Genomic DNA, 14603 nt, shown 5'->3' on the forward strand with positions numbered 1-14603 from the left:
TTCCCATTTTTTATTTGTCTGACTCCAAATTATGAACTTAGTATTCCTCTCAGAGGGCTTTTTCAATGCAGAATTTATTTCTCGCTTCCTTAGTAAAGCTTACTGAGCTGTTTTACACCTAAAAAAAAAAAATCTGTCATTGACAGAAGTTATTTGACTGAACAGTAATGGAATTTATTCATCAGTTTCAAATAGACCAAAGCTTCTGTACATCTTAAATCTTTCAATCTGCATCAGCCTGGAAAAGCTGACCTGTGATTGTACAGAAATGGATGGGATGAGGATTATTCAGGGCTCTTGTGACTTTCCCCCCCAACCCCGCCTTGAGCCTCTGTAACAGTTAAAGTGGCTGGTACACAATCATACAAAGTGATGGGCAAAGTCCATGGAATTCCATGTAGAAATGGATGTTGCGTGAGTTCCACCGAAATTACTGGGTGTCAGTGTGACCCCAGTGTTGTGGCAGCCACAAGGTCAGTCTGTGGCTGGCATATATTGCTGGTGGTGTGTCCTCTTTTTTTCCTTCTGTCTGTCTGTCTCTCCATCCTCTCGCTGGGGCTGGGGAGGGGAATGGGTTGGAAGGAAGCAGGTCTCTTTTATCCTTCCCTCTGTCTTCAGAAACAGGGATTGCAAACTCTCTCTCTGCTATGATTTCGCAAAACTCTAGTGAGGCAGGCACAGTCAGGCACTGAGAGAATTGCTCTTTCAATAGCTTTCTGCTAATTATGCAGACATTTCAAGGAAAGAGCAGGAACTGTATCACAACTGACTGTTATGTGTTGTCAGTAGCTCTAGGATCTGTGCATTCATCCTCAGGATGAGAAATGTCTATTTACATTTTGTTGGATCAATGTGCCCCAAAGAGCTGACATTCCGCTATCATTGTAATCTGTCATCCCCATTATCACCAGCGTTCAAGCCACTTCTGAAAATGTGAATATTAAGGGAACGTTTCCAGTGCAGACAGGTGACAGCCAACCTAGTTTCATTAGCTACGTAATAAAAATTGCAAAACTTGCTGTAACTGTCAGAAATGTAGCACCAAAGTAATGGCTTAACCGATAAGAACAATTTTTCATGTTGGCAGATGGTTCATGTGCCAAGTTTCAGCCCGATGAGGTTAAAAAAACCAAGAGAAATGCAAAACTTTGAAAATCCAAGCTAATAATGGAAATGTCAAATGACCCTGAACACCAGTAGTACCACTGCTCTCCACAGTAATACACTAAGTAACTTTGATGAATTGGGACTCACAGTGGTTTTATTCTTTGTTGATTATATTTGGGATAGATTAATCATAAAATGTATGGATTTATGTTATTTGTAAAAGTGGATTGGAGGGCAAGTTGTGTGTATTTATTCTAAATCTGATGTGTTTGCAGAATGATTCTTTTATCTTATAATTCAAAATTTCCTGGTGTCTCAATTCAGATTTTATTTTCTGATGTTTTCAGGGATTTTATTCTCATTATGCTGTCTGCTTGGTCAGTGTTTTATATTCAAGGTTTAGAGAAAGAGGGAGAAGGAGAAGGCTTTCCTCTCCAATAGCAAACCATTGATCCTATTGACCCATTTCCCATTTCAAGCTATTTTTGATTAGTGGGAAAAAAACCCCTTAAAGTGTATTTAGAGAAGATGACTTATTTGGCTCTGTTAGGTACCTTAGTCCAATAGCAATTTCATTGCAGAACTTTTGGCATTTCCTGAGGATTTTTTTGTTCTTGGCTGTTTATTTAGAATCCATTTGCTGAAAATGAAGAATTGCAGCAAAGGTCTGTGAGGATTTTGGGAATCAACACCTGGGATCTTGCATTAGAATTGACAAATTTTGACTGGAGCCTCTTCAATGCAATTCATGAGGTAAGAAGCACTTCATCCACTTCCAGGTATATTACTCTCATAACAACATGATTTGGCAGCTGTCAGTAGTGGTGGATGGTCCAAGAGATGTGTTGCGATCCTTGATACTGAAGAAAATTGTCAAAGGTTTTTAACTTTTTAACATTAACTTGGGGCATCTCATATATTCACTGGCATACCTGGTGCACTTTATTGGATTTGCCTCAAGAGAGTAAAAGACCATGATTATTCTTCAAAAAATGGTCTGTCTGAATATGTTGTGTATGCAAAATGTCTTATGCACTTCATAGTGTTTCAGTTCATACAGGACTCCACAAATAGTTGTCTTAGATACCACTTTATCCACAAAAGAATTGACAGTTTCAGCATTTTAGATGGTCATGTTAGGCTTCAGTGAGATGAAAAATACTGGGCAGGCTTTACTAAAGAGCTAATGGCCCACTTCAGCGCCCATTGGATTGTTTCAATGACTTTGATAGGTTTTGGTGTGAGCTGCTGAGTAAAATACACAGTTAACAGTAAAAAATGTCACTTGAAAATATCATTCACTGAAAAGCATCTGGGTTTTCTGCCACAAAGAATGGAAAATTCCCTTGCTTCTCATCAGATGCTTTCCATGATCTTTCATTTCAGGTTCTTTTATTCAGGTTAGACACTTCAAATTTGGAGCAGGCCAAATTTGGGGTTTTTTTGCACAGAAATGAAGACCTCCACCTCTGTTGATGAAAAATTGGCTAATTTGGAAAAAAATTTGAATGGAAATTTTTCAGATTCTACAATGATCTGATGTGGATACTTTTTCATACTGTAACAGAAGTAGTTAAATACAGAAAAAGATTGTTTATGTCTTATACCTGGCTGTAGCCAGAAGTGGAACTGCAGGAAATCTTAAAAGAAAAGCATATATTGCAGGACTTCCAGTCCACCTGCCTTCTGTAATAAGTCTCTAGACTTTGCTAAGACAAACCTTAATCATTTGTGATTGGCTCATGGATAATGAAAAAATAGTCATTTGTGACCAGATCTTGTTTCAAAAATGTGCTTCTAAATAATTTATAGTTCATTTACATTTAAATTGTTTTTATATCCCTAATAATGCTGTCAATATCTTCCAGCAAGAGCTGATATACTTCACATTCAGCAGACAGGGCAATGCTGAGAACACCGAGAATCTCAGTCTTCTGCTTCAAAGATGCAACGAGGTCCAGCTTTGGGTTGCCACTGAGATCCTCCTCTGTAACCAGCTCTGCAAACGTGTACAGCTAGTCAAAAAGTTCATCAAGATTGCTGCCCAGTAAGTTATTAAAGTTGCAACAAAAATCCTTGAATCCACATGCTTTATTTGGGGAGGGGTAGGTGCAAAAGCAATGAAAGAAAACTAATTTGTCATCCTGCGTTTTGTTAGTGTAGTAAGCATACCTAGATAAAACAGTCCATAGATAACAACAGCAATCACTGGCCAAAACTAGACCTGGTAGAGTATATGCTGCTCAAAGCTTTCCCTACAGTTTAGCTGCTGTATCTGCAGTGTCAACTGCAACATCCCTGGTGGTGCAGAGATAGCTCCTTTCTTAGCCGAGATAACCTGAGGACCATTTGGCAGAACTGTTTGAGCTGCAAAACAGTCATTTACCAAAAACTACCTGGAAACCAAAAAAACTACTATCAACTTGAAAGCCCTACCTCTAGAGAGGACCTTAACTGCAGTAAGCTGGCTGCTACAAAGGGGCATTCCGTTCATAACCCTTCTAATCTTCTCTGGAATACTTTTATATATTGGAGGGGTGGGTTTCTTTATTGATTAGATTTGACAGTCTATTCTTCCACTGTTATTGAATGGTACTATACCTTGCAACAGAATACAAATATATACTATTCACAGAGAGTTCTTTTCTCTGTAATCACTCTGTCTTGGTAACCAGGGAAATGGAGCAATTTAACTATGTGCAACCATCCTCACTTCTTTCTCCACTTGCTGGACTTCTACAGTATTTGAGTATGCATGTTCATGGAAACTGTATAATTTGTTCCCTTCATCGACTGGTTTGATTTAATTTGCAAGGCACTTACATACAAAGGACTGTTCTCTGCCGAAGCAGTGCCATTGGAGAAATTAATTCTTCTAATCTAATCTAGTGTAACTCATAAATGTGATCTGATTTAGTTTGCAAGTTGTGTAGTATCCAGTAATACGTTCATTTTCTGCCATATCGATGGGCAAGTTTGATCCAATTACATCAAAAACCAGTTGTTTCTGTGTGCCTTGCTTGCACCACAGTAGCATTAATTTACATCCCAGGAAAAATTTCATGTCTGTCCCACATGAATAAGGATATATTTGTCACCAGACTAAAATGTTGCTCTATTTGAATTGATTCTATCCTGTTATGTGAAAAGCCGAAGTTATGGATACTAAATACAGTTGTCAGTAAATGGTAGACAGGGTCTCCCAGTGTATTGCAGAAGCAGCCTTCATTGTAGCATGTAGATGATAAAATGAGTGTGTAGTTTTCTTGGGATTTTTTTTTTAATCAGAAAAGCTGCTTTCTAAAAGAACACATTATCATATCTCATCAGTTCTGGAAGAGTTGATGAAAGAGGAACAATTAGGATGGAAGGATGGTGTGCTAAGCACAGGACTCTCATCCTGAGGCACAAGCCAAGCAGCCCTGCTGTTTTGTTTATGACTTAAGGCAGAGAGGTAGGGAGCTGTGAACAGCTCTGGCTGCTCCCTAATCTCTGCTCCTCGATTCAGCCAGGAAGCTTTGTCTATGATTTTCCTCCTGTCAGGAGAGCACCAGGACAAAGATTTCATGTTGAACATCTGTGTGCTTCACTGTTCAGGAATGCCTGAAGAAAATGGAAGGCTTTTACTCGAGTGTGTCAATACATAAAAGGAAGACAAAGTTTTGAAACACAAATACATATGCTTCTGTTGATGAGTAGTCTAAAAGAGAAAACAAATGATTCATTAAAAAAAATTAATTAGCATGTTATTAGAAATTAATATCCTGAGGAGTTACAGAAACAAGTCAATGTAGGGTCAGAATAAACAGATGACAACAGCAGCCTTCTTGCTCCCCAGGCAGTGGCTCACTGTCAAAGACATACCTTCTCTCTACAGCTTGCTGTGAGAACTGGGCCCACCCAACAGACAGTTTATGCAGGCTGCATTGGACACCTTCCTTGTTTTGAAATGAATTGTCTGTGGGAGCTGTCTGACTTTAATGATAAAAGGACTCTAAGCAACAAAGTTAGGATTAACTTTAAGACAGCTGAAGTGAAGTGGGAAATACACCATCTCAAGACAGTACACAGTGATAAGTGCAGGCTTTATAAAACTTGTAACAAGTGCTGTTGATTTTCCAGGCTAAGGCCTTGGCATGTACTTTTCCCTGATGATAAATCCCAGTGGAGACAGTGAATTCATTGGTACTTAAAATTATCCTAAAAGAGGATTCTCACTCTCACATGCAAATGCATGTGTATATTTATAGTGGTCTTGAAAAATCTGCACGAGAAGGGGGAATCTTTTTGTTTGAAAAGGACTCAATGCTTCAGGATTTCAAATTTCCTAATGGGCTAGAAAATGGACTAGAAATAAGCATGGTCTAATTGTATATAGTAAAATGTCAAAGAATAGAGGTATCAAGCAAATTCTGTAGGGACCTGTACTGGAACCAGTACTAGCTGCAACTAGTTTAGAGGGATATGTAAATTGAACATTAATCAGATTTTCAGACAATAAAAATGATGAAGGATTGCAAATGCATTGGAGGATAGGAAAAAAAAAAGAATTATCTAAGAAGTCTAGTGGCATGTGCAAACAACAGTAGGGTAAGATTTAATTTAGATAGATGCCAAGTAATTCAGCTATGGAATGCTAATACTGAGCTGAAGAAATAAATGCATGATTGTAAAGAACAGTACTCTGACAGAGGTCCTTGGGTGATAATAGATGACAAATTAAAAGGACAAAATGTGATGCTGTTTCAAATAAATAATTTGCTGTTTGTTTTATGCTTGCATAAGAGAAAGGTGTAAGAACTTCGAGCCAAGACAGTAATTATGTTTCTCCTTCCCTCCCCACTGTCTCACTACATGAGAAAGTAGTGAAGAAGGAAACACATAAGTTAAAATAAATTACAAAGAATTCAATGAAGGATAATAACAATATGGAAAAGCAGATTGCAGGCCACGACCACAAAGAGAAATCGAACGAACCAGTAATGTACAATTTACAGAAAAGATTAAAAAGGGGAGGAAAATATTTATTATACAACAGAATAGAGGTCAGGGAATTATTCTGTATGGTAAAGGACAGCTGGGAGTAACTTGAACATTGAAAAGGGAAAATTACTTTTGACAGCAACGGGAAAAAAATAACCTGCCAACAACAGGGTTGATGAAACACTAAAATGTTTTCTAAAAAACTTCCTAGAGACCCCATCACCTAGACTGCAGGTGGTTATGAGAGGACATTTAATGACTTCGTTATGTGGAAGATGATTGTATGTTAGTGCTGAGGGTTGAAATGAGACTCAGTAACCTAGGATACCTGTGCATTCCATTTATCTCTGATTCCGAGTACAAAAACTCATGTTTTTATTCCTCAGTTGTAAAGCCCAAAGAAATCTGAATTCATTCTTCGCTATTGTTATGGGTCTCAACACTGCATCTGTCAGTCGGCTGTCTCAGACCTGGGAGGTAAGACGCATCTTTATATCTTTAGACACCATCAGAACCATTTCTCACAAAGATTGCATACTGGAGAATTACTTTCTTTTTCTAATTATTGGTTTTTCATGAGAAAATCAAACATGGAGTGAGTGTTGGTGGAAAAAATTCTCTGTGAACTGAAACCTTAGATATTAAAAAAACCCCTAAATGTGTCCTTCCAGAGTTTTAAATAAGAATAGAGCATGGAGATATTATCCTCTTAAAACAAAATAAGTCATGTAAATTATCTTAGCATTTTAAGTATGTGTCAAAACAGAAAGTCTTACAAAGGTGGCTCCAAACAAACAGTACTTTCATATGGAATAATTTAATTTAAAATATCCATTGACGTTTAAATAAACCCTCTTTAATTCTCCTATATCAGCTCTTTTGCAGCTGCTCATCTTGAACAACAAAGTTAGGAAATGGGCCATGAATAAGGAGCATACTGGAGAACAGAGATTATTTGCTAAAGAAACTACCATTACTAGACAGGGCATGGGCGTGTTTAGAGGAGGATCCCACTGGGATCTGTATTTATATTGTGGCTTTTTCATTTCCATCCGAGTGGTGTCCATATTGAGTTGCGGTATCCATATTGAGTCATAGTATCCGCAAGCTTACTGTGTATCTGCTGATGAACCAAAATTGGGAAAGGAGTAATTGAGTGTAATGGGGTGAAGCCTTATCCCTCCTTCATGCCCCCAACACCACAAGTGGGCAGTATTGAAAAAATATCAATCTGTAATACAAAGTGACAGAGAAGGGCTGTGATCTTCTGCCTCGAAGGCACTCTTGAGCACCAGCGACTGAAACCAAATAGAAACCTAACACTGTCCAGAGCAGAGTCTTCCCCTTTAGCTGAAACTATGCCTATGGAAGCATAACTCGTATGTCTGTGGCTTCAACACACAGAGAAACAAGGACAGTGGCTGTTTGCAGGAACTCAGATAGGCAAGTAAGAGCTAACTTTAAATAAGAGATAAAGTAAAAGTTTTAGAGAAAAATACATACCTGAGGACGATGATACAGAAACCCCTTGTCTCCGATATTTCTGAAACACCTCTCTAGGGAACACTTGCCCTGGCCTGCTGTTACAGGTTGCTTTCATCCCATTTCTCTGGGCTTTGGTAGGATGGTGGAAGAGACCAAATATTGTATCAAAGGCACCGAGTGGCAACAGTATAGATCTCTCCAGCACAGAGAAATGCAAAATTTGCTGTGTGCTGAGACCTCTGGAACTCATGCGCTACCGGTGGACTTCTCTCAGGAAGAACAGAATATGTTGCTTGTCGGAACAAAGAGTGCATCTGCATATGTATCATTGTAAATATGTCATGTTTCTGTGTGTAAAATATTTATGAAGTCACGCGCTTTTTTTTTTGTTATTTGTAAAACTTCATTGCACTGGAAGTTTCAAAAGCAGAAGGTTATTTGCATTAGTAATGTGACTTCTAGAAAGTAGAGCAATGTTTATAAATTAATTATAATTACTTACACATGTAAATGAAACAACCTAAATTTAAGCAACCATTAAGACACTAAATTATATTGGCTCCACACTTGAATTCTTAAACAAGTAGTATGCTCCCAAGCATTTTCTTTGACTCTTCTTTTTTTTCACAGTATCCAGTGTTTTAATAAGTCTAACTTTCCCTGATTGAAGATATAAAAAAATGCAATTGCAATTCCATATGCAGTTATTTTAGCATTTTAGTCATACAGCACATCCACTTAATCTAATTGTTCTAAATCTCTTTTCTCTTGGTAGTGTTACTGGGGCTGTCAGGATCTAAGGACAAAGACCAGACAGGATTTGTACTAAGAGGGGATATCTTTTACTAGACTAACTAATATGGCTGGAAAAAAATAAACAGATTTTAAGGTACACACACCATTGTTCAAGTCCGAAATACCAGTAGCAAAATTCAAATTTGTAGAACATTGTAGAGTGTAATAAGGTGAATCCGTTAAAACATCTTAGAGAGAAAGGAAGTGGATGCTTGTGGAGTAGAGCAGGTGTTGGCATGTGGGGCAAGATGATACTTTGTGCCTGGGCTCCCTTAGAAAGTGCTTTATGCACCTCCCTGTGGGATTAGGATGAGATACCAGAGGTAATCAGTTTGTTAAGGAAAGTTCTCTCTCTTTGGCACTAGCATGTGGCAGTAACCCTGGTCAGCGCTGGGGTGGTGTATCAAACAGCACTGAGCATGATGCCTGTTAATTTCTAGAACCCATGTTTTAGGGGAAGATTGATTACAGCAAATTATTTAACCTGGATGTGATCACAGTTCCTGAATTCTCAGCCTGTGTTACTGCTTCCAACTAGATACGGATATTCAGATAACTGCAGCAGGCATGGAAGCTAGGGAAGAAAATAAAACCAGATGCTAACAAGCAGTTTCCGTAAAAGAAGGATGCAGGGTCCCCGAGGCAAAGCTGTGGGGCTCAGTGCCTCACTGGCATTGCACTGAACATGGCCTGTAATTAGGGCTCTGGGAGCTGAGGAGCAGAGGTTAACTGCCTGTTGGTACTTTTAGCAGGCACTTCAGCCATGGCGGTCTCATGGAAAAAAAATGCCTCAGCATTTTTCTGCCTAAATCAACTTCTCATTTTTTTTTTTTTTTTTCCCTTATCTGTTTTTCCCCCTTCAGAAAATTCCTGGGAAGTTCAAGAAACTTTTCACTGAACTTGAAAGTTTGACAGTAAGTACCACGCTGACAGCAGAAGAGCATTGCTTGCTTTACTTGCCTTCTTTCTTCCTAATTTATTGTCTTGAGCTGGAACTTGTCTTGTCAGATCCATGATTTGCCGAAGGCCACGTGGCTCTCCAGAGCTCAGAGGTGGTCTCCAAGCACAAAAAGGAAGGAGGCTGTGTTCTTGACGGTTGGAGGAAGGGCAGAGAGAGGCAAATGTAGTATCAATTCCCCAGCATCAATTTGGAAGCTCTTCTTTTGCTCTGGTAGTTTATTAGCCTTTATCTGAAGCAACATGCTGCAAATCAGGAGAAAAAGAGGACAGCTGAAGTTTTAAAAAAAAAGTCAAAATCTGAGGTAGAGGGTCTTTGTCAGCGTTATCAAAGCTAAATAAACAAATGTTTCCTCTGGCTATCATGGAAGTGGGTGGGTGGTGAGATCCCTGCTTGGAATGGGGAACATGAGATCCGGCCCTTAACAGCTGTCATGCTTCTATACTTGGAGTTTGTAGTAAATGAATGTGTTTCCAAGATTCTGTGTGAGCTGGTGTGCAAAAATATTCATTTATATGGGAAATTTAGATGAATTTTGAATTGCCTACACAATGCCACTGACACACACTCCCTTATTTTTTTATTTTATTTTTTTTGTTGCTGTTTGGTGGTATTATTTTGGGGGGTTTTTTTAAGAAGAAATTAATCAGCAATACATTCTGGGATACCTTTTATGCTAGATAGTAAGAGATTTTGCTAGTAGAAATTTGTGGGGAAATTACAGAGCAGTCCAAGTGAATCTGTTCTGCAGCTTACTCCCATTTTAGCACTACTTCATTTAGAGGAACATAATTGCTTTTGTTTCTTTCACTGTTTATGTTTCCTGTTCAGTTTAGCATGTCACCTAGCTTAGAAAACCTTGAGCTACCTTGTTTCCCAAAGAGATCTTTTATATCTAAATCATGTTCAGATCATAAGCCCATAATGGATTTAGAATTACTCTTTTATAGCCTATTGATTTTTCTCTCTATTACTCAAATGGTTTTGTAGGACCCTTCTCTGAATCACAAAGCTTACAGAGATGCATTCAAGAAAATGAAATCTCCGAAAATCCCCTTCATGCCCTTACTTCTGAAAGGTAATGTTAAAGCTTGGCTGCTCTCTGTTGTCATTAATTAAAATAAGTGAAAAGTGATTTTTCCTTCAGGTGGTCTTAAGATAAGTATGTGACAGATAGTGGTATCTACAAGATAGCACTTGGTCTGGATAATAAACAACTTCCTTTTAAGACAGGAGGAAGATGGCAATTTTCACCCAGGTTTTCAAACTTCATATTGTCCTGTCAGGTGTGGATAGAGCTGTGTGCCACTGCTTTGGCCACATCTTCTTCAGTGGAGAAGTGAGACCCTGCAAGCCCCCGAACGGAGCTGCACTGGGTGCATCTGCACCAGTGGCTTCGGTCATGCTGCTACTCTGACATGCCTTTTCAGAGGTGCTTCCCTACTTCTCTTGGGTGAACCTACCTGGTGTCACCCTGAAGGCAGAACCTACCCTGTCTGTCTGTCCTGAGAGGAGGGGATTTTCAAGTCTCTTGTAGATATGAAAGAGATAAATAAAAATCTTACTATCTAAAGTTATTTTTAAAAAACAAAAATCTATTAAAAGAAAGTGCAACTACTTGCTAATGCAGTGAGCTGGGCAGCTAATTAAGTAGCAAGTGTTTCAAATTTTCCATTGTCTTGGGGTCATTAATTATTAACTGCCTTGTCTTTGAACATGGTAAATTCATTTGTTTATTCCTGTATTCCGAAAGCACTCTCTTTAGGCCATGTATCCCAACCTGCTGTTGCTGCTGCTGTAAAATGTTTGCAGGCAGTTCTCCAGATCAGTCGGTGACAGTTTGGGAGCCATCAGACGCTTCCCCTCTTTGCACACATCAAAGCAGTTTGCATTAATTCAGATGGATACAATTATTAAGGCTTCAAAATCAATATTTTTCTGGTGTTCAGGAGTATGTCTGGACTGCAAACAAGGGCAGCAAACATAAACAAGTCACTTGTAGCAATGATGTCTGCACAGCACTACAATATAGTGTATAAGAACATGCACCTAAGCAACTTCTCTGTTTTAGCATGTATTGGAGATAGCAAGGAGACTTTGAAATTATTGCAGTAATTTTTTTCAATACAGTGGTCCATAAGGAGATGTTGCCAATGTTGGTAGTTCCCAAAGTATTGCACAGTACAAAGGACTTTACTCCATATCAAACATCTTTGTATTAAGGTCATTTCCAAGACCAGTAAAATAGTCATGGATAGAATAGAAAATATTAGTAACTCAACAAATTACTCTATTTCAACACAAGAGGAACAAAAGTAGTTTCAATTAAAAAAATGAAGATTCTTCAATTATGAAAAATAACATCAGAGTGTCCTTTTAAAAGTTAATTAAATTTAAATGCAGAGCTCTCGTAGCATACAGATACAGCTTTTGAAAATCAGGCAGATTTTTCAAATGTGTAATAAAATACTGTGATATACCCTTACAACCTAGTTCAGATGCAATTTTCTGCTCCGCTGAATTTATCTAGACTCTTAGTTGTTGGCTGCAAAGCAAATTTCTGTTCCTTCTGCCCTCGGAGATATACACGTTGCTTTCATTGACTTAAAAAGCTGTGTGGAATTTTCTGCTTCCAGTATAAGTTTTTCATTAGAAGTGATGGACAGTTTTTAACTGCATTGATATAGAGACAAGTAATGCCTGTGTCCTTAAGTCGTATCCTTTCTGTGTCCCTTTCCCTGGGTGCCCCAAAGCAGCCCAGCAGAAGAGGTGTAGAGGGTCCTGCTCCCTCCTTTCCCCCTGATTTTTAGGATGCTGCACAGGGACAGAGAGGTGCTGGAGGCATTACCAGCATATGCTGTGCTTTCTGCATGTGCTTAGGAGGGCTGGCTGGACTCTCATGGCCAGGCTGGCATCTTGCCTGCCCCAGGCAGACCCCAGCCCAGCTGCCCTGGGGGCACAGGAGCTCTCCATCACCCCTGGGAAGAGTCCCAGCCCTGGGTTTCCACCAGCATATGAGGCCATTAGCATTCCAATTCCAAGCAATTACAAAATGCCCTTCAGGCACCGAGTGAGTCTTTGAAACCCAAGGAAATAAATTAGGTGGGCTGTTCTGGGGGAGGGCGAAGGTAGGGGTGGGTGAAGAGTGTGTGTGTGTGTGTGTGTGTGTGTGTGTGTGTGTGTGTGTGTGTGTGTATAGGTGTGTAGGGGAAGGGGAGGTGACAAAGCGTCTTCCAGCATTTGCTGTGGGTTTCCAGTCCTAAAATCCCCCAAAACCACAAGCTCCATGTGGGCATCAGAGGGAGTACTGGGGATGAGCACAGAAGAAATGCTGCGATGCACAGACTGGTGGGCTGGAGGTTGGTACTTCTGCACAGAGGGAGATGTCCTGTTTACTGTGTGCAATTCTTCTGCTGGCAGACACAGCTGTGACTTGTAAGAAGTAGTGGTATTGGAGTGACATCTCATTACAATAGCGCTGACTCCTCCTGGCACTCCTGGTTACCCACACATCCAGGAGAGAGCTGATAGGTGGTGGTGCTCCTGCTGGTATTTTCAGTAATCTCTAGTTGCACTATTGGAGTCAGACCCCACAGGAGATCTATTCATGTTCTTTGTATTTAATGCCCAAGATAGTTCTGATTTCTGTCCTAATATGCATTAGAAAAATAGAGAAAATGACCACCAGCTACTGTTGTAATTGTAGTGTTAACTTGGCAACATTTATTTTGCCTGATATTCCCCCCCTCCAGTTCATTACACTGTGTTCAGTTCTCTTCCTGGAGTCAAATATAGACCTTTTCCTTTTCTTCTGACCTTTTTGTTGCCTTTGCAAATTCTCTCCCAACAACACTGCATACAAGTGTTTTTTCCTAGCCATAACACTTTGGTTTAGTACCTTGTGTTTAACCTCTCTGGCTGCCCATTGCTGTAGGAGGAGGACTTCAGAGTCAGTGTCCCACAGAGAGAGATGAAAGGGTGTCAGAGCCAGCTCCAGCATCTGGTAGCTCTGCCCCCATGGAGCTCTCTGCTCCCATGGAGCTCTCTGCCCCCATGGAGCTCTGGGCTCAGGGACTGACCAGCTCCAGCCCAGGCACAGTCATAGTCATGGGCAACATATCTGGACCAGTACCACGGTGTGGGGAGAGCAGCCATGCCCTGCAGGGCCATCCCTCTGGATACCCTCCTGTGCTCCCAACCATCCCCTGTATGTTATGCACCCTGGAAGTAACACAGACCAGGTTTAATAAGAAATCCATGCTCCCTTTTGAAAATACTCTTGTTGCAATGTGTACCTAGTGTTGTTGTCTAATAATCTCTGCATGTCGTCATTAAACCAGACTTTTGTTCCACTGTTATAAGGTATTGTGTCAATCTTTAATGGGATACTTTCCATTTTTTTTCTTTTTGTTGCTGTTTAGTAATTTTATTTCTTTGCATTAAACAACAAAACCATGAAAAGTAATTATTTTTCCTTTATTTTATTTTTCAGATGTAACATTCATCCATGAAGGAAATAAAACATTTCTGGATAACCTTGTTAATTTTGAAAAGCTGGTAAGCTAATTTTGTCCTTCCTGTTTTTCAAAAGAGTCACGTCCTATTCTTCCCTTTCCCTTCCTTATCTTGTAAGACTAAAAGGTTTTCTTCTGGATAAATCAGGAAGAAAAATGGGTAAAAAAGAGCAAGCATGAGAAAACAGTCAACAGTCTATCTCCCCTGCCATTTTCCTCTGCTCCTCTCTCTTCTCTTTCCTTCCTCCTCCACTTCTGTGTAAAATGTCTAAGCCACTAATGGCCATCACACAGTCCACTCCTTTTTTTTACTGGGTGAGATCAATTCCTTTGCACCACCTGATGGACTATTTCTTATCAGTTAAGTTCTCCTGCTTCAGCTTTCTCTGAATTATGTTTCATTCCTTTTTTTTTTCTCAAGGCTTCTCTAGTATCTCACTTAAGAAAAGGTTCCTCTACTTTATCACCTGCCACTGATATGGTAATTCCAGGGATTTTGAATGAAAGAGAAGTTTTTTGATCTAGGTTAGATGATGAAGAAAATAGTGCCTGAAATATGAATTAAACTGACTGTAAATATCACTATTTTAACTTTTATGCATAAGGGCACTTACTGACATTGTATCTTTGGCCACATTCACTCTAGACATCATATGACATCTACTCTGGCATAATATTACTGATAGAGGTTTGATTTCCCTAGTTTGCCTTTTTTTATATATATAATATTTTCACAGCACAAAGCCAAAATCTGTATATCT

At 39.5% G+C, this 14603-nt stretch overlaps 1 protein-coding gene across 1 annotated transcript in view; it reads left to right on the forward strand.

Moving 5' to 3' along the window:
* RAPGEF5 (Rap guanine nucleotide exchange factor 5) overlaps window positions 1-14603 on the forward strand; it is a 163170-nt gene that overhangs the window by 137690 nt on the left and 10877 nt on the right. Inside the window, exons 19-24 of the mRNA XM_032686305.1 lie at window positions 1738-1860; window positions 2976-3154; window positions 6477-6567; window positions 9234-9284; window positions 10319-10406; window positions 13821-13885. Of these exons, the coding sequence (XP_032542196.1) occupies window positions 1738-1860; window positions 2976-3154; window positions 6477-6567; window positions 9234-9284; window positions 10319-10406; window positions 13821-13885 (597 nt within the window). The remainder of the gene's footprint in view (window positions 1-1737; window positions 1861-2975; window positions 3155-6476; window positions 6568-9233; window positions 9285-10318; window positions 10407-13820; window positions 13886-14603) is intronic.

This window comes from Chiroxiphia lanceolata, chromosome 1, assembly GCF_009829145.1.
Source record: "Chiroxiphia lanceolata isolate bChiLan1 chromosome 1, bChiLan1.pri, whole genome shotgun sequence".
In the NCBI taxonomy this organism is placed as follows: Eukaryota; Metazoa; Chordata; class Aves; order Passeriformes; family Pipridae; genus Chiroxiphia; species Chiroxiphia lanceolata.